Genomic DNA, 25,441 nt, shown 5'->3' with positions numbered 1-25,441 from the left:
CAAATTACTGTGTGACAGGGGGCTAAGGCAGAGAGAGGTGCCTGGATTTAGTTTGGACTTGGGAGAGGTTACTGGTCATTGCCTTTTTGTGCTGGTCCAGCCCCTTTCTAGCTTGTATTCCTCCAAATAATTGAAATCCCTTTTTATTTTAATATGCAAGTTTGCATTTACCTCAATAATTCAGTATTACTACTGCAAATATAATTGAAATATAGATGTACCCAGTTACATTTTCCAGTAAAGTGGGCAAAGGGATAACAAATAAGGTTTTTTAAAAATACAGAACTCTCCTGAATCCATAAAGAAAGAATAAAATGGGAAATCAGAGGATAATATCCCACCCCTGCTGGTATAACTGCCTGTAAATCTCATGTCCTTTTCCCATTCATGTTGTGCGGCCCTGCTGTCTGGGCTATGCTTGCCTATGGCTATGTTCCTGTGGAGAAATACAGCACAGATGATGTATGCAGCCAGTTTTAGGAGAAACAAGGGGGGGTCCCAGGCCACAGGGGCTCCCACTACACTCTTAGAAGCGACGCAAGTCTTCCAGTGTGTGAGGAGGAACAAGAGGTCGAAGCTTCGCCTCTGCCCAGCTCCCCCCAAAATCACATCCTGCGTTGCATGCTGCCAGCATTTGTTCTGCTGCGATGCTGTCTGGGCTGAGTCAGGAGATGCAAAAATGCAATCAATCAGCTTAAAAAAATAACACAAACGAGTGCCTCTGGTTTAGCATTTGCTGCGTGGTTAGGAGTGATGTGTCAGCCCAGTGGTCTGCCTGGCTGCAGGTCCCACTCAGGACCCCGTTTCATCCTCCTCCTGCCTGGTGACAGGATACCCTTAGTCTGTCTGGAGCTGCCCAGGGGAAGAGATGTTTCTTTTTCTGAGAGAAGAGTTTCTGAACTCCAACACCCTCACACTGCTTAATAGGAGCTCCCCAGAAAGCAGAATTTGTAGGAGATCCCTTTCTAGCCAACACTCCTCGGGGCTGCAGGAGGAAGCAGGGACAGAGCGATACCTCGCCAGCTCTCAGTGTGGTTCGCAAGTTTGGAAATGAACTGTGAAAAACTGAAAATCAGTAACGTGGCTCCTCCTGGCCATTCTCTTGGTGAGATGGAAGCTAAACGGCAGACCTCGGGAACAGGGTTTGCCCTCAACCTCCTCTGATCTCTGCAAGCAAAAGGCGAGTGTTTTCCGAGCTGGCAGGAGTGAATGTGACAGCAAAGGAGAAATGAGAGAGGAAGGAGAACGAAGGGCTCTGCACAGAGGTGACACCCTTGAGGGCAGAGCTGGCTAGCTGAGACCTTGGCCTGTTTGCAACAGCATGCGCTGTTTGTGACGGGATGCAGGCAGCAGTGAGGCAGTAAAAGACTTTTTATTTAAGGTGCTGACACTTCAGGAGAAAATGAGAAAAAGAGAGGTGCTAAAAGAAAAATACATTGCTTTTCATTCTTCTGTTCTCTCGCTTCTTCCTTAAATTTTATGGGACGGACTCGCTCAATTTAAGTACTTGTCAGCAAAGGTCTGACAGGACAATCAAGAGCCATCCACAGTGCCGGCTGGGAAAACCGCCCGGAGGCCAAGCGCTGGCATCCACCTCGGCACTGCCTGGGGGTAGAGCACTGCTCCCCTCAGCCTCCTCCCCACTCCCCACACACGCCGGGCGGTGAACCTGGTCCATGACCTCCTGCAGCCCCGTTACCGAGTCCGGCCAGCCTCAGGGCCGTGGGAGCACACGCTGCGTTCAAGAATAGATGAGCATGTTACTAATAAATGTGCCACCCGGATCTAGCTCTGCAGAGAAGTCACGAGGCTGGTGAAAATTAATTTGTTGTTACTGGCAAAATGGCAAAAAGGAGGCTCTGGGACTGTTTTATACAGACTGGGACTATGCCACCTGGCAACATTTGCAGCAGCACTACCTTAGTAGCCTTCACAATAAGCTCTTGCAGATGTTAGCCTCCATCCCTGCTTACTGGTGGGCAAGGCAGGCAGGTGGGTTGCAAGGTTTCCTGCAAGGCCGTCCAGGATGGTGCTGTTACAGCTAGAGGAGGACGGAAGGGCTGGCTGGCTGCCCATCCCGAGACACAGCTTCCCTCAGGGCATCTTCCCGTCTCTGCAGATATGTTTCAACTTGCCAGGTTTAGCCTGGGAGCATTCAGGTCCTGCCTCAGACAATGTGGATCTCCGCTCCAACCATGAATGTTTCCATATCATCCTCCCTGGCGGGCTCCTCTTCAGGGCTCAGACCCAGAGCAAAGATCCCAAACAACCGCAGAGCCTCCCGGCTGAAAGGAAGAGCCGACGCGAGGCACCTTTGGCAGGAACGGCAATGTCAGCTGCGATGAGCAAAGGTGTCGCCCAGGACACTGAGCTGCTGCTCCCACCTGCGTCCACTGACTTGGCTGGGCCTCCCGGGAAACTGTGCATCTTCATGGAAAAAGCTGAACTACGAGCATGATATTTTTAGCCTGGTTTCCTAAGGAAATGAAGATTCTGTCACTTCATGTCTGCCCATCTGTCCCCATCAACCTTTGAATCTGCTGGCTACTTGCAAACAAGTTTGATGGAGCATTAGAAGTCTCAAAAACATTTAGATTTCTCATTGTGAAAATCGGTAGCTGGGAAGAGATAAGTGCAAGGTAATGCGTGACTCTCCATCTGACAGAAGGGAAGGAAGGGAGGGCTCAGCAGTCACCCGTTCTGTTTGAAAGCTCCTTATAAACCTCAGCACATGGTATTTCTTGCCACAAACATGGTGGGTAGAGAATTCCCAAAGGGAACGAGCTAAGTTAAATGAAGCAGAAACTGCAGCCTGTCAGAGACACCCCAAATGTGAAACTGAAAAGTCGAGGCATTGTTCAATGCACAGAGCAATTTGTTTCACTCTCAGCCTCCTTTTCTCTGGCAGGTTTGCAGGAAGCTTGTAAGAAAACATAACAAAAAGGAGGAAATCTGCCTTGCTGTGAAGATGGATATTTGGGTTTGTTTCATGTTTTACCTACCAGTTGAGGGTGCGTGTGTGTCTGCATGTGTACATGCGTGTGTATGCTCACTTAAAGTTTATTTAGCCATCAGAAGGCATTTAAGTACTAAGCGGCTTTCTGTGCATAGTGGTTTCAAATATATATGGCCAACTCCAAGTGCCAACTGTCGCTATGAAGACTTCGCCTGTACGTTTTATTCCCTTCTCTCACCCTTTGGCTGCCTCTGCTTTTCCAAATCACATGCTCCTTATGGCAGGGTTTATTTCTCCCTTTATGTTCCTGGCATGCATTTTGAGTATCGCTGTGAAGTTAGCAAAAGCCAAAGCAAGATCCCTAGTGCCTCCAGTTCTCCTGTTTAATACCTCTTGAAATACCCACCACCACCTTTGACTGAAAGGGTTGTCTGGGAAGTTGAGCGGGGAGGGGGAAAAGATGGCCTAAAGCTTAGACTCTGTGATCCCTCTCCAACTGTACCTGCTGGAAGTACCGCTCTCACGGCGAGCATGCCCTTGGGCCACCAGCTCGTTTCCTGGTAAAGACCCGAGCTCTGTCAGAGGGCTCTGCTATCACGGCCAACGCGGGCTTCACTCTGAGCAGCCAGCTCCAGGTGAGGTCCTTGCTCCCGGCGACGGCCACTTTGAATTTCAGAACTGAGAAGACCAAGGGTTTATCTGAGGATGGGAAGAAATCGCAGGGAATTAAGCAGTCAAAGGGAAAGTGCAGTTTCTTACAAAGAAGCGATCAGTGGTCAACCTTTGCAAGTCAACAGCAGATGCAGGGCAGCAGAGGGAGGGTGGTTGAGGCACGCTGGAACCCTGGGGGAAGCGTGGGCCCTGCGTGGTGAGCTCTGGGGGGGCAGCAGCCTCTGCCACTCCTGGCTGGGGACAGGCTGAATGCTTGCTTTGGCGTGGGTTAGCAGGCTGATAAAATCATAGCTGAGCTGGCGCAGTTCTTCCACTTCTGTCTGATGCAAACGAACAAGACCACACTCCCCCTGGAGCAGGGAGGGAGCGAAAATTTTAGTAAATGTAGCTTGTTAGGTGGTCTGGTTTTGGTCTCTGCAGGAAAAGAGCTCAGCCGTGACTCTTTAGAGGGTCCCTGGGGAAGAGCCCGATAATGTAATGGAATAATGAGTGTCGAGCTATGAAAGCATTTCATTACCAGGATCCTCGCCCCATGCAGCCCTAGTCTGCTGCAGTTATCATGTGCTTCTGACAAGAAAGGTCACCGTGAGATTATCCTGTCTCTGAAACAGAGCGGTTGCTTTTCAGTGAGAAGGTCCTCACTCCTGTGTGGGCACAAAACATTAGCAGATACCCCAAAGCAAAGGGAAAGCTGCGCTTTGCGGTGCTGCTCAGGGGCAGAGCAACGTATTTCACTGTTCTGAAGAACTGGAGTTGTTGCCCCCGTCCCTGCATTCGACCTGCCGAGGCCCCACTGTATTGCAGAGGAAGCCGACGGGCAGGTTTCTCTCTCCTAGACCTAAATCTCAAAATGTTCACTACTTTCCTTCCTAAGTCAGTAGTTGCTTCCCTTCACGACCAGGTGGAGTCGCGACTAGGTGGAGGTATCTTTGAAGGCGATGGTGCTAATTCGAAGCGGGAGTTGGACCATGAGAGATGAGTGCTCCTGCTACACTTCCCAAACCGTGAGCTGCCGAGTGCGGGTGCTCGGCGCCCTGGGGAGGCAGAGTCCATGTAAGGCAGCCTCAGCCCTTGCCTTCCTGACTGAGACAGCCTAACAAGGGCACAGCAAGCTCCTGCTCTGCCATGGGCAGCTTGTGGGATGTTGAGCTATTCAAACCCCTCTGGTCTACATTTCCTCTGTGGTGAACTACGGTTAATGAGTTTTCCCTTCTCTTGCTCACTGTCTGCGTTGTCTAGGTGGATTGCAGGCTCCTGTGCGGTGCTATGGCACTGCCCGGCATCTCCTCTTGTGCCAGAGATCCAGACCCCAACAAGTGAGCGACAGCCTGCAAAGCACCCTGGAGCCTGCAGTGGCAGGGCTGGGTGGCCTGGGCGCTGCATGGAGCAACAGCGCACTGCAGGGTTAAATTTCATCCGTCAAGTGGCAAACCTGACGTTTTATGCACAAATCTTTCCTGAAGTCAGGCCACACTCTTTCTGCAGCGCAGGCCCTTCCACAATGGTGTCCCTAGCTCAACCTTCAAAGAGCAGCTGGCTCCTTTGGTTCATGTTCTTGTGCCCCCTTCCCCGTACAAGCGCTGAGCAGCTGAGCCCTCTGCCCTGGTGGCCACGCTCCCGAGGCTTTCTCTGCCGTCGCTGCCACGAGAGAGGGCACCTGCTTTCTCCCCTGCCACAAAGCGAGCTCTGCAGACTTCCATTTTTAGCACCGATGAATCACGTTGCCTCTGCTGATGGCAGAGAGCAAAGACCCGAGCAGCCGCTACCAACGGCATTTGCTGCTAAACCAGAAAGGTTTCACTAAGCAGATGCGGATGGCTGGGTGGGTGGCTGTGGCTGGTGGCACGGGCAGGAGTAGGCAAGAAGAGGAGACTTTGAATCAAAAGGGTTTTAATCCCTTATGGTGCCAAATGCACCACTGTACAGCCTTCGCTCCCTTCATTTGCCTTGGGGGGGTTGCCAACTTCTGTACCCCCCCCCGGCCAGCTCTTTCCCCCTCCTGCTCTCTGCTTCACCCCACAGACTTTATTTGCAGGACCAGACAGCTCATAAGCACTAGTAATGCAAGCGATTTCACTTGAAATGTGGCAAAAGTAGGCACATCCTCCGAGCTCTGAGTTTAGTATATCACCAAGATTTCTCACTTCCTCAGCCATTAGTGACAGGGAAGAGGTCAAGGAATTTATGCTAGTACCAATGAGGTTTTTGACAGAGAATTCCCTTTTATGCTCCTCCATTCAGACCCTTCATTTGGTTCCTTACTGCAGTTGATGTTTTAGACAGCACCTCTCTGGGGGCAGGAAGGACTCCAGCCTGAGAACCACAGGAGATTGATTGTTGTTGCTACAACCCAAAGTCTGTTGCTGAAAAACAGTCAGCTTGGGAAGAACCATCAGCTAGAAAAATGTGCCACTTGTCAGGATGGTTTAGGTGCCTCCTTATATTTGACTGTCAGGTCTTGATAGGTACAACTGCTAAATCAGGTAAAAACAGCCAACACAGACAATTTCAATATTTAACACCATACCCAACAAAATAATCATGTTTTAAAAATACCTTGCCTGCATTTTTTGTAATAGTTCAGTTCTAGGTTAATTAATTTAAAATTCATTGATTAAAAAATTTAAAAGTTGTGTTTTTCTCTTTGATCTACTCTTTTGCTTTTCCTCTGCTAGGACAGTTGAAAGCACTTTTGTCCATTCCTCTTAATTTCTTTTTATAAATTTGGGGTAGTTTTTATACCTTTACATTTGGTATGAATACCTTGCTGCTTGGGTGTTCAACCTGGGACATGTGCAGCCTGACTCTAGTTGCACACTCAAAGCTGTATAGAAAATATATGTCTGATTTGTTATTGTTGGCCTGAGGATACAAGTGCAATGAGGAAGCACTAATATCAGTGCAGCGTTGTGCCTGCCAGGTTTCCCGAAGCCTTTACAACTGAGCACTGAAAACCCGAAAGGCTGTATTTCATATTTGGTTTTGTTTGTTTATTTACTGGGGGAAGGTGGGAGCTAAACTACTGCAATGTCTCTATGCTTTTAAATCAAATCACAGACTTCCACACGTTAAGTGGCTCCAAAAAGGGATTAATGGTGTTAGAGTACATGTAGTTCCCAAGGCTCTAGCAGGAATCAATCCTTTCTACAACAGGCAGAAAAACCTCCTCATAAATAGTCAGGTTGAGATACTGGTTGCGTTTGTAACGTTTTGTACAGTGTTTCTGATCAGAAGCCATCTAATCATTATTATTAGTGGTTTTAAAAGAGCATTTCCAGTACCCCATAGCTCAGAGGCCACCCACCTTCCAGTTCTGCTCTTTGCCCTTCATCCTTCAGCTGGGGATGGGGATGGTGAGAGGTGTTCAGCCCCGCTCCTGACACAAGCAGACACAGCCACTTAAAACACACAACATGATTTTTTTTTATTTGTTTAATCAGTTTACATTCCACAACTGACAGTTTACTTACTTATTTTTTTAATTTTCCATGAACAAGTTGTTTAGTTAGTTACCAGACAAGATTTTAATTGATGGAAATACAGTATTCTGTGCCAATCTGGATAAAACCAAAACCAAACAAAATCAAAACAAAAGGAAAATTGTAAGATGTAGCCAGTTTTTTGGCAAAGTCCTGTGATGCTTTCTGCGACTTTTGTCTTTCAAAGTTACAGGGGTTTGTTCATTCCCCCAGTTAGTTCCCTGATCTCAACCCTGCCACTAAAAAGATCCTTCAGGGCCACGGTCCTGCAAACACCAATGCACGTACACAAACACCCGTGTGTCTGCAGATTAGCACCTTGGAGTAACGGAACAAGAAGTTTGGGTTTGTTTCATGTTTAAACAACTTCTGTTCACCTCTTCTGCAACAGATTACAGGAAGAAATGGAAAAGTACAATACACTTGATAAGATGTCGCATTACTCGTGAAATTAGCCACCACACTCACACCTTACCAGAACAACCTAACGCAATAGTCAGTTGTTGATGTATAGTTAGCACCGATGGCCACAGGAGCCGCTTCGCCTCTTGCAGCAGCACAGAAGTACAGACCTTGCAGGACGTGCCACCCTCGGTTACTTCTGACAACTGGATGTTACTACCCAAAACTCATTAAACTCTGCCCGGATTGGCTAAAAAGTTCTCCACTTTGTTAAGCAGCTGCATACACAGTTCAAATATCCTTGGCAATGCCCAAAACATAATCAGAAGTGGACACATTTTTGGATTTTCAAAATATGCTAAAGATTAATATATTTTAATGTAATTCCCAATCTAGCATCATTGGGGGTCAAGTAACTTAAGCAATAGCATCATTAATGGGACATTCATGCTTGAAATTAGGCAAGTGCTTACTTGCTTTGTGGGATCAAAGCTCTGTCGCAGTGCTCTGATGAAGCCAGGATCCTGAGTGTCCTAATCCTGGCAGTCACATTTACAGCCACTGCAGATTTGGATAAACCAGCTACAGTCTGGATTTTCAAAAGTGTTGAAAACAGAAGGCTCCACCTGCAGCTAGTAGAAGTTGCCATCAGAGGGGGCATCAAACCACTAACATCAGGTCTTTTCCCAGGCTTTTGGCTTCCTGTCTCTAAAATGGCTATAATACCTACCTGCCTCAGACAGGTCTGATGTGAATCATACTTGTAAAATTTTCTGAAGAGAAAATATGCCAGATAAATGTTACGTATCAATGCATTTCTATTAATATGCCTAAGTATTGTGGCATTCTAGGTCTTTTCTAATGCAGCTTTGATACGTGTGTTCTGCACTTAGAGGAAACATAAACATCTGGCCAAGATACATCCACATAACAAATGCCTTGTACCAGTCATATTATTTTACTTTGGAATGTCCTAGAAAAGTGCCAACACACTTCAATTCGCAGGCATTTAAGTGAATTATTATCCTAAGCCTCCCAAACTGTCAATTAGAGAGAGTGGTGGTTGCAACTTTTGTCATCACCAAAGCATGGTTATGGGAGTTGTTTCATTTCTTCTGAGAAAAAAGATGCTTTTCTGTAAGGAAGAAAGCACCAATGAGGGAGTCAAGGAAGGGGAACCCTCCAAAACCTATTGGCCTAGCTCATGGCTAGGGCAAATATTACTTGTGGCAGAAGAAATCCTAGGGAGCAAATATCTGCATGAGATGCACCTACTGTGGATGGAGGAGAGTCCAGTGAGTCTGATTTCTCACTGGCCCTTGCGCAAAACGCTAGTGCCTTCACACAGGCGTGTTTTGCCATGCCTGCACATATTTGCCATAGGAGGGTGTGATGGCACAAGTGTGAGACAGCGAGGAGTCAGACCCACGCTCTGAACTGGCCGAGTGGTTCATGAGCAGCGTGGTGGGATGTTGCAAGGCAAGGTGACGCTTCATCTCTCTGACGTGAGATGGCCCCGTGAGCTCCACCCGTCCTCCTGCCTACCCCCTAGCATCGCCCGGCTGCCAGGCATTGCTGCTGTCCCACGGGGGGCTGTGCATTCGCTCCCTGCTGCAGGGTCGCGGGAGTGGTTATGGCTTTCATTAGGAGGTGAGACGGGTTTTTTTGAGAGAAAGTGGTCAAGAAGATAATCCAAGAAGATAATCCAAGTGCAGCATGGGGATGAGGGGCCAGGCAGGCCCCTCTGGGCAAGGTACACCCTTGGCAAAGTCAGCCCAGCAAGGAGGAGAGTGTGCATGGCTGGACACCCAAGGCTGCTGTAAAGAATGGGAAAGAAAGATAAAATGGGACAGAGTCACCCTTTAGAGCCTCATCCAATGTGATGTTGCACATCATTGACTTTATCACCTTTTAGAAGGAGGTTTCCTTTGACAGTAAAACTCTGAAAAGTCTGCAAAACCCTCACAGAACACAGTGAGTCAACAGCTAAAAGAGCAACCTTTGAGAGTCCCATATCCCAGGAGCCTCCCCATCCCTCTCACAGAGAGGGAGGGCAGGAGGGCAATGACGAGAATTTAGGAACATTCTGAAAAGTCTTGCAGAAAATGGTGCTGCATCCTTAAATTTGATTTATTCTAAAGCTCCGCCTCATTTCCACAGTTCACTCTTAAAAGCCTTTATTTCCTTTTCACAGACATCTCAAATAACAAAACAATCACATATGCAAGAGGTGGTATGGAATGGGATTTAGAGAAAAACGTCTTTACGGGAAACATCTCTGTATTCTCACACAGAGGGAGGAAAAGGCAGAGAAGGAGAGAGATACATCTCTAACTCCTCAAAAAGGGGAAAGGGAGAACAGGAAAGGAATGTCAGGTTGAAACAGTACAGCTTGGTCAAGGTGGTACCATGCTGAAAAGTAACATTTGATCCTTGGAATTCGGCTTTATCTTCCACTTTCTAGCTAACGTCTTTCCCTAAGTACTGGTACACAGTATTGAATCTTTACTTACAGGTCCCTGCAGGCCAGCTGAAGTCCTCTTGTCATAACCTTAACAGTATTTTTAAAAATAAAGTTGTTCTGAGACATGGGTGAAGGTTGTCAAGTCACTGACTTAAATTTAGCTGTAGAAATAAATAGTAGTGACCATACGTTGGCACAACATCCAAAGTTCACTTAGCCCTGCAGTTTTCAGAAGTCAGTTTAATTCTCCCACTCCTCTGCCTGTGTTTGTTTTATTCAGGTAAAATATGGGAATATACAAGAGCTCCAATATTCTTATACTGGATTAAATTGCTGGTCTTTCCAGACAGACTCGCTATCAATATGCGATTCCAAAGTTTGGCTCTGAAAGACTCTCACCGTGAGATGGAGACGTATGTTCCGCCTTGTCAGAGCAGCTTTCTGAATAATAGTCACAGTTCATTGTCTTGATGAGTCCTCAGGTTAGTTTTTCTGAGGACAACTATAATCCCAACAATAAGGGATGAAATTGCAATCTCTTTAATCTCCATGTAAACTGTTTGTAAAGCAGTTACTAACATTGAAAAAAAAAAATGAAGCTACCCAAACTACACTTTGGAGGAGAATTTTTTTATTATCACTGCCAGCTAGATGACTTTTTTCAGGCCAGTTTGGGGATGGAGCAAGAAAGTAACCTTTGAACAGCTCAGCTGTTCAAAATTTTAGGACGTATATTCACTCTTTGAACTGCTTCAGCAATGCCCAGGACTGGCAGAGAAAGGTGAAGAGTTCAGACCAAAGATCTCTGACCTCCAGCACTAGGACCACACAGTAGTCTGTGCCTGGAGACCACCACAAGGAACTCACCTCAAATGCAATTTCCAGGTGTTGGGGCAAGCCCTGTCCTTTGCAGTCATCTTGCAATTTGGGAGGGGAAGGCTGCCATGAACATCTCCTTTTGCTCCAACTGTCTTCCACAATTAACGCCTGTCTTTTGCATGGTGAGCCAGGCCATGCGGCTGAAGCACAGGGACATGGCTGATCTCCATATGGATGCTCTTCTGCACTAGACCCCTGATTCATCTCACCAGGATTTAAGATCTTTTAAGATCTTGAGACCACCCAAGATAGGTGAGTGGTCACTCTGTGGAGCAAGAGGGAGCTCCTAAAGCTGACTTAGATGTCAGTTTTAGTGGTTCACCATCTAGAAGTGACTGTCTCTCTTCATTAACTATACAAGAAACCAAGGGAGATGAGCCCATTAACATAAAGAACTCAGTTAAGTGCCTAAGGTTAATGGAGACAAATGCAGGTCAGAAAATCCAGACCTTTGTGTAGCTTGACTTCATCCACAAAGGTGCTCCTCACAAATGTAGTCCTAGTGCAGAAGAACAGGATCATACAAAGGGCCTCTTAATAAAGGATAAGTGAGTCTCTTGAGAGAGCTAATGTGGAACAGAAATTCTACCGTGGCTTTTTCAGTCCATTTCTTTTCCTTAAAAAAGCCCTTGAGACTCAGTCCTATGACTGGATCCATGTGTGTGGATGTGCGTGCCGCTGACTTTAGTGTGGTACCCCTCCTTGACTGGCGCAATGGCAGAATGAGGATTTTCCTGGGAAATAGTACTTTTTAATTTGTTTTGATTTAAATCTGAGATACATGAGGATTGTGAAACAGTTCTTTGCCTGAAATTCTGTACATCAACCTCAGGATATTTCAGGCAATCATGAAGCTATGGACATTTTTCATAAATTTACAAATATATATACATATATATACATATATACATGTATATGTGTGTCAGCCTATGGGCTAGATTTACCACTGTGTTATTCCAGCCACACACAAATGCTTGTTTTTTACAAAAAGAGATTGGTATAAAGTTGGAGTGACTTAGCAGTGACTGTTCCTGTGTCTATGCAAAAGATCCTTAAGTGGGCTGACATACAAGTACAGCCCCCTTACCTAAGTCCCCTCATCACATATACACATAAATAGGACCCAGTCTTACAGTTGCTAATGAAGCAAATTTCCCATTGAGTAATCAAAGGGAATTTTACTTGAGAAAGAACTGAAAGTTCAAGCCCATTTTAGGTACAGTTTACAGCTTCTGTCATACTAGGCCTCAAAATGCTTTAAAATAATTCAAGTTACTGCAGAAAAATGTCTTCAAAAGTTCCCAAATATGCTTTTCTGTGTAAGTAGGGGAAATTTTGTTCTGCAAAAGATCAAACAAAAAATACATGAATATAAACACTCTAAGTGATGGAAATTGCCGAGTAAAAATAGTAACAGTTTAAATTAGATGTCTGTGATTGTTGTTGGTGCCCAGGAGTTATAAATAATTCAGTACACTCTAACCGAATAGTCTAAGGCTGCACTTTTATTTTACTGTTCTGATTACTTGAACCTTTTTCTTATGATCTATATTGTTAATGAATAACCCTTCATAAAAAAATACAGCTGCATGCTCTACAGTCAGATGAAAACTATTCTTGAGATAAAATATCACAAGAGCTTAAGCAAATTAGGACCATATATGTTTTTTAAAAAAAATTGTAGGCACCGAAGGCATTTAGCGTTTTACTCCTATTCACCGTCTAAGGAGGAACTGGATGCTGAGGCTCTTTTGTGTAGCTGGCCCCAGGAGACTGAGCCATATCTGATTCATGCTCCTTGGTGACTACATCACTTCGAAACTGGGGCAAAATCCGCAGGTCATGCAGCTTTCTCAAGACTTGACTCTTTATCTCATCTACTGCAGAATCACTGGTACTGTTTGGGTATTTCTGACCAGCTGGCAAAATAACAAGGCCACTTGAAGGAATTGCCTTTACAGAGATATTCCCGTGCCCTGTTGCCACAAGTAGGGCTCACGTCCACGAGGACGCGAAGCTCCCTGCTGTGCCGAGCAGCATTAACTGCCGTCTTCGTGCTGCCAACAGCCCGAGCAAGCCCTCTGCAGAGGACAGAAATAAGACTCAGGCAGTGTCCTGCCATGGCGCTGCCTCTCAGCACAGCAGGATTTTTACACTATGGGATCATAAACTTTTCTGATTTGGAGGTGATATGGTGCAATTTTTTCTTTTGTGACTGAGGCCGTCTGTGTTAGAGAAGCACCTTGCAACAGCGGGTTGCAAGAACCAGTTTTGTGAATACCAAGCCTGTCCTTCTGATGGGACTTTAGGTTTTTTCCCTTAGCCTTATGCACTCAGAAAGTGACACCCGCATGTATTGCACACGAGTGGTTAGTACCGGGCTCTGTGGCACTAGAAGGTAGTAAGGACTTGTGGACGCAACTGCATTTTCGGAGGTAGGATGGCTAGCTCAGGGCTGACTGGATCAGAAGTAGCTCTGTAGGAACCCTGTATTGAAGAGCACTGATGGTCAGCTCTGGAGAGTCTTGCTGCAGTGTTTCAGGATGTTTCTACCCTGAGCTGTTCGCTGCCTCCCTTTCTGCTGGATATATCTGCCCAAAGGCAAAATAGGCAGAAAGAAACACGTATTTGTGTCTCAGCTGCTTCCTTTCCCTGCATCTCTGGGATCAGAACAACATCGGCAACTCTTTCTTAAATACCCAAATACATCTTGATGGCAAATGCCCATTTCCTCCCAGTTGTATTGTGCTTCCCCATGTCTCTTCAGCTGATAGTTTCCATGCAATTTGCACGCACAACCTAGCGCGGACGCAGATGGCATCTGAATTGCATTGCAACTCCTGAGTTAAGTATAAAAGAATAGAAAACAAACTATTATGCTGCATTTTGCCATGTATTTTCTCTCTATATAGTACACATATTTACAGGTTACTAGCACCCACGTCGTGGGGTGTGCATGTGTGCGTGTCTGAGGAAGGAGGGGAGTGAGGGTGTCCATGTGTATAAATCCTATGCAAGAAAACTTTTGAAGTTGCTTTCTGCAGCTCTGCAGGAGTGTTAATCAGTGAAGGAAAAATATAAAAATGCTGTCCTAGAAGGGACTGACAATTCCTGCTGCTGATGCTGCAGGCGACATTGGATTGTCCTCACGTAATTCTACCAATGCCCGTCAATTTTGACCTATAGCAACTGCTGTTAGGTTTCCTTTTTTTCACTCTCCCACCTTTCCCTGGAGATAACCTATCTGAGCCTCCGTTATTTTCATTGCAAGTCTTCCCTGAGCAAGGAAGGACAATTGATCTGTGATTCTGGAGTGCTTTACTAGAGGTGACCAGCATTTCATTTCCCTCTTGTGGCCTATATTGAGGCAGTCGTCTAGGCTCTTTCTCCAAGTTAAATCCTAAACACGTGCAAGGCATACTGCAATTAAATTGACAGCATTGTATCAGGCTCCAGTTCTCACCCCGATGTCAACAGGACACTTGTCAGAGCCCCCTGGCACCAGCAGAAGGTCATTTGTTTTAAAAAAATGTTGCAATCTCTAACTATGGCTCTGAAGAAGGCTGTAGGACTGGGGTATTAAGGGGACAGACAGGATGGAAACCCTAAATCGGGGGGGGGGGGGGGGGGAGAAGGTAACATCTGATGACTGTTTCTTTCTACAGCCAAAGATTAGATATTGTGAGTGTGTAAGCACGCATTTCATTTTCAGTGTTAACCAAGACAGCACTAAAATATTTTCTAAGGCACCTGATCCAAAACTCACTGGAGCCAAGGGGAAGCTTTCTATGGACTTCAACAGCCTATGGAACAGATGCATTACATTCCTGGCTATAACTGGCAACAGTGGGGCTATAAGTTTTGAGCTAAGCCCTTTTTTTATGAGTTTTCAGCTTAGACTGGCAGAATCAAGATCTTACGGATCTGGCCTGGAGTTTGCAATCAAACTTTAGGCTTTTTTGAAACTCAGATCCTGACCTTGGAAATTCATCCATCACTAATCTTTACATGCCGTTTGTGCTTCATGCACACGTTTTACTCTTTGTCTCTCAGTGGTGCCTGGCAATCGTTCAGAGCTGTCTCAGTTTTTCACCTTGAGTCTTCCCTTGCTGGCTGCATGAGCACAGCAGTATGGGCCATGAAAGAGTGCAAAACCTGGGGGCAAGGAAATGCAGTGTTGGTTTGTGTGAATGTGCCTGAGCACTCCTATAGCCCTTCTAGGCCTGTGTAGAGACACACAGAAGAAAGAGCCCAAATAATGTATGTCTTTATTTAAGCTATACTTGGTAACATATTATTTCCTCTCCATTTCGCTGCCGGCAGTTAGCTTGGCACTCAACAATTAAGGACAGATTACAGTGATTTTCTTCTGAGCTCTGCTTATCAGTGGGGCTCCAGGGATGAGCCTGATTCAGAGGAGCTGCATGGTGGGTAAATGGACAGCCATGGAGACATAGTCTTCCAGGAGCGCTTGGGAATCTGAGATACCCCCTGCATATCAATCCTCTCCCTCACCAACGTGGTTTTATTCACCATCTAATGAACTGCACAGCTAACATGCCACAGCTAAGAGTGGTCCCAAATGACTCACATCTACAGGAAAGCAGAATACCTCTACTCTCATGATTCTCTCCTGGGAGGATGAGGATCCTCTGTTTAGAGGACTCTGAGGATTTTTTATTTTTTCCTTTCATTTGTTACTGCAGCTGGAATAACATTTAAAAAATTAATGGCAATTTTTCAAAAGCAATATTTCAAAGAAATTGCTCTGGTCACTGGTGGTTTGTGGTCCACTTGTGACTGTCCCTGGGGTAGAATGAAAGAAAAAAAAAAGCCCAACTAGAAATATAACTGGAGGGACTGTACTATTTAGATCAGGGAAGATCAGTTGTGTGTTTGCAGAGAGGGAGAAGGGAGAGATGGTATATACAGGTGGCCGATATGAATCAGGAATTTTAACACGCGAACAGCTTTAGCTTGAAGAAGAAGGTGTCCTATACAGTACATAAGATACAGAGCACATGGACTCCTGCCATGTAGCCCCCTCACATATACAGTGTCCCCGGCAGGTATGGACAGCAGAACCCCCCTGCAGCTAACTCACTGCGGTCACAGGATAACTTCAGTGTACAATAACTGAGAGTCACAATACACAAAATCTCAGCCTGCAGATCACAGTGGGTTGAGCCGATTCATCCTGCATCCCTAGGACTGGCATTTTATGACATCTGCGCTCACTGCAGTCAAGCTCCTCTGTGGTCTCTGGAGAATAGAGACGTGTTGTCCCAGCAATGCAACATGAAAGGCCACGTGCAGGAAAGAGCCCGCCAGCTACGGACCCCATGTTACCACCTCACAGAAAGGGAGACCAAACACCCACTGGTACATCAGGCTAAGACAAGTGTCACTTTATCTACAAGGGGATAGGAAAAGAAGAGCGAGGGCTGGACTCTGCTGGAAGCTGAACATCATCCAGGTAAGCACATTCTTAACTTCAAGCATATGAATAGTCTATCAAAGTTAAGGGGATTAGTCACATGCTCCAAGTAAAGCACATGCTTAGGCGCTTCGCCAGAGCAGATCTGAGCGACAGGGTCAAGCCCCTTAATGCTGGGATCACAGCTAACAGATTTCTAATTAACTACTCCTTCAACTAGAAAACCACACACTAGTCAAAACCCTTGAATCTCTGTTCAGAAAGATATCTCAAAGCCTCCCAAAAAAGCAGAAACTCAGACTAGATGAGAGTGCGCTTTGGCTCAGGATAGATGGAGGCACTAACCATTGCAAAATTGGATTTGGATGTATTTTGAGTCAACCCTGCTCTGAAGATGAGCCTGAGCCAACAGAAAGCGTGGTGGGGCTGTGAGCCCCCTTCAAGTATATCGAAGCACGCAGGGCTCCTCCCGGTTCTGCGCGTAGGGAAATTCACGATATCCCAAGGGGGGGTTTGCCCTTATTTGAGGCAAAGATGACAGAACTGGTGTTTGGACAAATGGTCCCTTTGGGGATCCATTTTGAGATTAAGGTTATATGATCATCCGCTGCTTCAGACACTTACTCCCATAGTTTTTAAGATGCTTCATAGCCACGCAGGCCTTAGAGAGCCTCTGCTATAGTGAGTGGAAAATCACAGAACTGGCCTAAAGATCCAGGGTTAACACTTTTCCATTGTAAATAAAAATAATCATAACCCTCTGCCACCATTGCCACACACAGACAAACACACAGGCTCGTATACAGCTTGTCAACCAACACCGTCAGAGAATACTTCATCAAGGCAGAACTATTTTCATGCCAGCTGCAGAAAGGAAAGCTTTGAGAATGCATGAAAGAGCAAAATTATTTCGCTTAAATCTTACTGCTATATATACCTCTTTCAAAACTGTATCTGTAAAAGAATACACCCTGTGACCAGTCACGGACCACACAAGACTGTACAACGTCACAGGAGCTGTCATACTGCTTTCCATGCCACAGGGCCTGATGGTGGACTCCAGCTAGATACCTCTGTGCCCTTTAGTTTACCTGGGTCAATCCAGGTCTCCATAGTCACATGAAACACCTTCCCTATTGGACTGCAGAGGAGGAAGAAAGTTTGCGTTCAAAGCTGTTTTAATGAAACAATTACCATTTTTCTAAAGCATTAATCTCTTAATAAGAATTGTTTTTTCTCAAAATTGTTCACATTTTGAAAAATTTCACAAATTTTTTTATAGGTGTCTCTTGGTTTTCAGTTATTGATTTTCTGCTTTCAGTTTTCATCTAGCTTTCCAAGAGCTGTTTTTATTTTTAATTTCCTTCTTTACTCCAACAGTAATTCATCAGCCTCCTTACCTTGCACAGTCAAACGGTTCCAAAGCTTTTCAAAACCACTCTATTTGAAAACCTTGCCAGAAAAAAAAGAAATAAACCAATCTACTTAAAAAGGAAGTGTTTTCAAAAGGCATTTTCAACATGAATAATTAAATACTTTCTCCAGTCAAATCTAATGGAGAATGAAATGACAAAACTTCAGTTGCCAGGGATGGCACTTCAGTGGCAACACACTGGCTTGGCAGCTGGCATTGGCATGTTTAGGGAATCTGTAGACCAGAGAAAGCAAAAGCTAGGTAGTTGAGCAAGAATGAAAGAAACCCAAATCTACCCTACTCCACAATGCCCTCCAGAAACTTCATTTTTTTTGGGCACTGTTAATAAAGCAACATCATCACACAAGGTGTAACGAGGAAGGGAAGCAAGTCTGGAAGGGGAACAGCTGGCTATGCAACTGTATTGCACAAGAATTATTTGTTGGTTGGATTTTTTTAACCAAGCAAAATACTGTTTCTTGCCAGCTGTGCAAATGGCATGACCCGGAAATTAATGCCTTCATTTCTGTGCAGTAGACACAGTTTCAACAGGTTGCCTCCTTCTCCTGGTGAGTTTTTGTGGATGCAGAGGATGATTTTTATTGACTAATGAGGACTGATGGCATGCAGCTATCACGTAAGAAAGGATTGCTGATACTATCCCTGAATTAAGAGCATGTTGGGTTGGGTTGGATTTGGGGAGGCCTTTTCTCTTTTCCCTGTCTCCCTTTGCCTGTACATTTGTCAGTGGTACCCTCACTTCTGCATATGGCCATTCAGTCATCACCTCTTCAAAGTCCATTTGGTTACGCCCTTGGCCCTTCCTCCCTACCTTCCCCCCAGCCACTGTTCCCCTGCAAGGACCCACTGCCCTCACAGCCAAAATGCTTTGCTTCCCCTAATGGCATTCACCTGTCTCTCCGGACTTTGCTGTTCATTTAGCTCTTCTGGGACCTGTGACCTGAACGATGGGAAGAGCAGAGTGAAGGAAAAAGGAGACAATGGGAAGAGGAGTAGCAGGAAGAAGAGAAAGACAATAAAAGAGAGAGAGAGAGTCCCATTTGTGGATTCACAATTATATCATACAACGCTTGAGCTCATGGGAAATGGATCTCCGTTGTCTGCGTCTGACCCTTTCGCTTCCATCTGTACATAATTCTCCCAGATGGAGAGTGGAGATGTCCAGCGAACCGGGGCAGTTTCCAAAGACAAGATGTGGGAAGGTCTTATTTGGCGTACATGAACACAACATGAGGCGTCTCTTACTTCTCCCTTACAAGAATCAGCTCCCCTTTTCTCCTCGGCAATGGCCTTTGCCCGGTTGTCTTAAACATCCAACATAGAAACTCGATGAAATCCCACTCCAGCAAACACCTGGGAAGAACAACTGCCAGGGCTCCCCCCACCTCCCTTCTCCCTGGTCGGTCTTCCCTTGGATCCACCATCCTGAACTCTCAGATGCTCAGTGAAAACAAAAACCCATTCTGAAATCCACCAGAGGAGACATGCTGTCTCAGACCTGACGGCTCTCCTCATGCTTCTGCAGTTGCGGTGCCTCAGTCTTGGGCCACAAACACAGCATGGATGGTTTAGTGGACAATCACATTGCAATGTTTTAAATTTTTCTTTTTCTTAAAAAATAAATAAATAAAATAAGAGGGAAGAAAAAGTTATACACACATGTATCACAGCATTTTCAAAAGGCCTTCTGCTGCATTTAGGTTAGCAGTTCAGCCTCGGTTGTAAGCCTGGATGTAAGGCAGCTGGAAGATTAAAACCGCATTGTTGGAAAGTCCTCTGAGATATCCTCATGGAGTTTTTTTGTTGTTTTCTGGTTTTGTTAGATTTGTTTGTTATTATTATTATTTTCACTTGTTTGCTTCTCTCTAAAGTTTGGCAGGCAAAAAGAAAATGCTTTTCTGCTTTTCTCCACACGTTCTGTCCACTTTGTTTCTGTGTTTTAGGCAAAAAAACCAAAACAACCCCCAAAACCAATGACAGGGCAGGCTTCTGTCATTTTGTTTTAAGAAAGAAAAAGAAAGTAGGCGGGTTTCTGGTAATGGCCTTGAGGAGGTACATTGTAGAGGTGGCTCAAATGCTTGATTTGTTCCTTTGCTTGCTGTTTGCATTTTCCCTTCTGGCTGCAATGGACAGGCTTTTTGTCCCCCCCACCCCCCCCTCCATGTCCTGTACAGATTCTGGTTCCAGATCCCCCAAACGGACCCCCTGTTCCCCTTCCCAAATGGCAGTAGGTAGGTGCAACTGTATGTTCATTCAACCTCTAAGGTATGATGCTGAAGTTAAGAGTTGGATGGAAGAGCCATGTGAGAGAAAAGCTTTCCCATCACTGTGAGAAAGAACGAAGCAACACAGAGTCCGGTGGAGATGTGAGTGCCATGTTGGACTCAGCTCTACCTTGGCACTGGCATTAATTTGAGATTATATATATATATATATAATTATATATACATATATATGCATGTATAGGTATACATAGACATATATATATATATATATATATATGTATGTGTGTGTGTGTATTTGTTTGCTATTTGTTTTAGCACACTGTCCCATTCTCAGGTCTAGATTTGGGGTAGTTGGTCCTGGGGACAGGTTGGACAGAAGGGGCCAGAGTGCAGAAGAAGCCAGAGATAAGAGTGAGGCCCAGGCCCCCCCACGCACAGAACATGGACCACCCATAGCCATGGCTGATGTCGTCGGGAAGTCCGTACAGGTAGCGGGGGTAGCGGGAGAGCTCAAAGTTGATTCCAGCCACGCACGTGCACAGTGAAATGATGCAGAAGGTTCCTGGAGGAGAGCGGGAAGGGGAGAAGGAGGGAAGAAAAAAACAAAGAGAAGTTAGAAGAGTGATAGACATACCACTTTCCAAGTCGCCTGAGAAGAGCTGGTGCAAGCAGTAAGGAAATACCTAAGGGAAGATGTTCGTATAGAAAGTGGCTTAGTCTAGCGGCTCCAAGGGAAAGAACTGAGTGCCACCAGAGCCTTGAATATTGATCTGATGCTGAACAGAGCTGTGTGGAGAAACTTCAACAAGAACAGTTTTTTCATTACGAGCACTCCCTTGGGAACCAGAATGCTTCATGAAACCATTGATTTTTCTGGAATTTTGCTGTAGACAAATACAGAGTGAATCATCATGTTTAAATACTTTTTTGGGGGAAAAAAAAGCTTGAATTTTTTGTTTAATTTCTTTTTTTCAGTGATGTATTTTATAGAAGAAAATAGTACAAAATACTTGACATATTCTGGCTCTGTTGAAAGATACATGTGAAATTACTTGGGAGATTTTTTTCAGACTCTTCTATCAAAATCTGAAATCTTTCATTATACACTCCCCTTTTAAATATCACTGTCAAAATCTTAAAATCCCTCACAAAATTCATATTCTACTCTCTGCATGACTCCAGTCCCAATTTAGATGCCCTCTTCAGTGTTGGGGAAATCTTCAAAATATGCTGTTCTTGTTTTCCATCTCTGCAAGCAATATTTCATTTCTTCCTGGGAACACTGTGAGGACAGGCTTCATAACTCTGTCAGGTGGTAAGTGTTATGGAAAGACACACGTATCAGATGAGAGGCTGAACCTTAGCCCACCCAGATGAATCTAATTTTGATCTTTGGCCTCCAGCTTCATCAAAGTTAAACTCTGAGCTCCTGAAATGTCACAGTTGCCACCCACACACCAAATAATGGATAACTACAGATGTTACGAGCCTGTCTCGAGAGACAACAACTAAAATCAACATAAAGTTGGTAGTTTATTTTTCCTCTCTAATTCCTCCCTGCGTGGGCCTCTCTGAATTGCCTGGAGAGCCCTGGGCACAGAAGGCGACCTACAGGACATGTGCTATAGGAACACGCATGGTCGGTCCCGTGTGTCGTCCCGCTGTTCATGCGCAGATCAGTAGCATGCTACGTGTGCTGCCGGTGCAGCATGTCCCGCGCCTGTTCACTAGCAGCTGCTGGTGAGGAATCTCCTACTCTTCCTGGTCCCATCCCTAAGATAACATGAACCTCCAAAGCAGTCACGGCCAGCCTAGTTTTAGTGACAAGCTCCTTTCCTCTGGTGCCCTTACCTCCTTCTACCCCTTCCTGCCCCTGCTTCTCCTTCTCTTTGGCAACACTTTTCCTGTTGTTTCTCTGCTGCTTTGCTCTTTTTAGCTGCAGTTGTATTGAAGAAATTGATTTTAGACTCCCCACTCTGAGGACACAGGTAACATTATATGGAGAATTTGCCTGGACTTAGGCTCAGAAACTGGGGTCATTTGTAGGAACATATATACACCACCAAAAATGTGTGGACTTTCCACCATACCCACCTCCTTTACTTAGTAGGAACATCACACAGGCCTAGAATCTGCAGGCAAATCTCTATCATGGACCTGCTGTGAGACCACCATCATGGCCCTCTCTGTTCCCTCTTCTGATCACTGCTTTGTCTATTTGGACTGTCTTTTCTCCAATGTGTTTTGGAGTGCCACTTGTAGATATTCTCTGTTGTAAAGGTCAGGGAATATGGGAACTCTGGGTGCCTCCCCTAATGCTGTATATAGCTGCCAGATGGCCCAGGTTATTCATAAGTACTCGTATTATGATAGTGCCACAGGGTACCAGTGAGGACCAGCGAGCTGCTGCAGTAGGTAACATGTCTATTTAAATAAAACCAGCCTTCTCGCCTCTCACCAGCACCCAATTAGTCTACTATCAGTGCTCTGGACTTTTGCAGAAGCCTTGTGAGATCCCAGGCTCTGGAGCTGTCTTCAGAGATGTCCTACACTAATTCAAAGCACAGAGCAGGATAGATGGGGAGGTCTTCCTCCCAGAATCCCTTAGTCAAAAAATCGGGTTGTTTGATTAGAAACCACACACCCCTTTCCATGTTGTACCATGTCACTTAGGTTATCCAGTAACATGATGGTGTCTGGCAAGAACGCGGTTGTTCCCTGTGTGACATGCCAACATGACTAGTACACTGTGGGATCAGGGCAAAAAGGATCCATCACAGCCACTGTGCTCTGAACCAAGCTCTGTGGCTCATTTGAAATGGCTGTGGTAAGAAAATTACATGAAAGGCCTTTCTTTGCTAGCAAGAACATGATAATTTCAGCTCTCTCGAAATACAAGATTGTTAAGAGAGGTGGGTGGAAAAATCTGTGCGGCCAGACTGAAGCTGCGTTTGCTAAGTACAAAAGGGAAGGAAATAACTCTGGATTTCAAATACTCCCCGTGCTTTCACACTTTGTCTTGGCTGTTTTGATCACAAACTCTTCCATGCAATGAGTGTTGCTTACTCTTTGTATTCCAGCAGCGCCCAATATATTGGCACTCAAGCTTGCTGGGGGTATTCTGCCCCATAACAAACAAACAATAAAGAAGAATGAGTAACAACAATAGAGAATAAAGCAAATCACAAGCATGAGACTTCTTTACAATAGGCTGCCCCTGTCCTGCCCCTTCGCTGGAGAATGTGCTAATCCCACGATGACAAATAATGACTGCCATGCACGTTAGAGGATGCATAGTACAGTCCTCAGCCAGTCACTCCCCTGCGCTCCTGCAGGATGTCTTGTATGGCACAGGTTTATCAGCCTCCCTAGTGCTATTCATTACAGACACAAAAAAATGCCATTTTATACCACCTAGAGGAATCTTTATGGCCATTATACGAGTCCTATGTGTTGTTTGTATTCAGCCACGCAAGGAAGTTCCCACTTGTAGTTAATCTGGCCTCTCACCAGGAGGGTTACTGATGAAAACCGAGTACGGTTACTACCTCACGACTGTTCGGTAGCTTTTCCTCATGAACTGGCAATCATAACACAAAGGATCATCCTTGCAAATTGCATGATTGTTGGCCATCATAGTGAAAGAGTCATGGGTGGAAGGGATGCAGAGACTGAGCTTACACTTGCAAATGTAGCCTCTGCTAGGTTGGGTGAGACATGGAGCTGGGATGGCAGGAGGAGGGACGCTGTCGCTCCTGCCCATGACACTGCCTGCACTATGGACACGGCGCTTCAGAGGCAGCGGGATTGCAGCAAGCCATGAGCATCCCCAACGCTGAGACTCTTTTTCTCCCCAGAAAATAAACTGAACCCTTATTCACTTTCCTGGCAGGTTCTTGCTGTCAGCAAGGTGCCCCGCTACATGTGCCCTAATGCCCCAGATCCCTGGGCAGCCGCAGAAACACAAACTTTAATTTCTTCATGAAAAACACTCCCCATAACTCTGGCCCAAGCAGATGACCAGACCTGAAGGCTGGTGGTCCAGCCGTGGCACTGGCACACAGAATGTGAATGACAGGCGGTAGGTAATAAGAGCTCACTGGAGATGTGCTGCTACGCGAGCTGGACGGGGGAGATAAAGACCGTCTCCTTCAGCAGCTGGGGAGAGCAGAACACGCTAAGTTCTTTGCGCTGGGATTTACACATTATCATCCTAAGTGAAACACTAATGAATGAGACAAGGCAAAAGCAGCGTTTTTGACAAAGGAAATTCATGTGTCACTGCAAAATGCTTCAGTCAGGTGAGAGATGAAACTTCGTGTAAAGCTCTGTCTGTGCCACAGAACCTGCTGTCTGACATGTAGTCAAACCTCCATCCCTACTCCTTATCAGACGGCTGCCCTTCCTCTTGGGCTGGTTTTGACAGTGCCTGTCCTGCTAACGGACTGATGATCAACAGCGGTTTGAGCAGCTAAGCTATTAAATACCTCATGGCTATCTTGTGTTTTTCTTCTTATATATTACAGAAGAAGAATATTAAACATTACACTGAATGTCTCTTCCATTTAGACTTGAAGTTTAGGACAGAGATGAACTTATTTGTTATATATGTGTATAAGATTGGGGTTCTGCCATCGTTGCTGCAGAGGCAGACATGGTCAGGAGAGGGATCGCTGGGAAAGGGAATATCATTGTTGGTCAAAGCCTAATCTGATGTGGATTGTGAGTCAAAGCCCTTTACTGTAGCTGTTTTTAAGCATGATTGTATCAAACAGAGCTGCGGGCTTCTGCTGCTAGGAATTTTTTTTTTTTGGTAAACGTCCCTTTTCTTTCTGATCAGCCCCGCTGTGTGAGGGGCTGCAATGCCTCCATTTGCAGTTTTCAAACCTCACCTCCAGGGGAGAGCAGAACTGCTTGTGAGTGAACTGATTTAAACACAAACAGGCTCAAACCATCCATACCAAATGTGTTTGAATTTTGCCTTACGCTAGTGCCCCCCTGAACCACGTCAGAAGCCACATCCTTCACCCACAGACCTGGCTCAGCTTCCACAGCGCTAGAGCTTGAGGGATTTCACAGGGTCCGGGGTGTTTTGTGAGACAAGAACTGCTGCCTTTCTTAGATATACTGCAAACACAGGTGAGCCTTCGTGGTGCTGGTGCGCAGACCGCGCTGGCAGGAGCTTCAGCTAAACATCCTCCCCGCTAGTATTAGGGATGAGGTGTCTGACTGTAGCCTGAAGGAAACATCACCAATTTGAAGTCAAGGAAAATCCAAAAAGCCAGTAATTAAAATGATCCGGGCACCAGGCCCACCTCTGAGACCCTCCTCTCTACAAATCATTTTTCGCATTATTTGGAAAACATTTCTTCCACGTCTGACGGAATGACGCTCGTTCCCTTCCCCCACAACAGGCAGAAATGACTCACGAACTAACTGTACTGTCAGATGTACAAAGTAAACAAACAAAAAACCTCTTCTTCTCCCCTTCT

General features: G+C 45.5%; 1 protein-coding gene across 1 annotated transcript in view; it reads right to left on the bottom strand.

Moving 5' to 3' along the window:
* Positions 1-7,027: 7,027 nt before the first annotated feature.
* The window catches only part of TMEM178B (transmembrane protein 178B), a 235,426-nt gene continuing 217,012 nt past the window's right edge, over positions 7,028-25,441 (bottom strand). Inside the window, exon 4 of the mRNA XM_030040980.2 lies at positions 7,028-20,511. Within this exon, the coding sequence (XP_029896840.1) occupies positions 20,261-20,511 (251 nt within the window). The 3' untranslated portion in view covers positions 7,028-20,260. The remainder of the gene's footprint in view (positions 20,512-25,441) is intronic.

The sequence above is a fragment of the Aquila chrysaetos genome, chromosome 17 (genome assembly GCF_900496995.4).
Source record: "Aquila chrysaetos chrysaetos chromosome 17, bAquChr1.4, whole genome shotgun sequence".
In the NCBI taxonomy this organism is placed as follows: Eukaryota; Metazoa; Chordata; class Aves; order Accipitriformes; family Accipitridae; genus Aquila; species Aquila chrysaetos.
The sequence above is the reverse complement of the archived record's forward strand: the minus strand, read 5'-3'. Positions and strand labels throughout refer to the sequence as shown.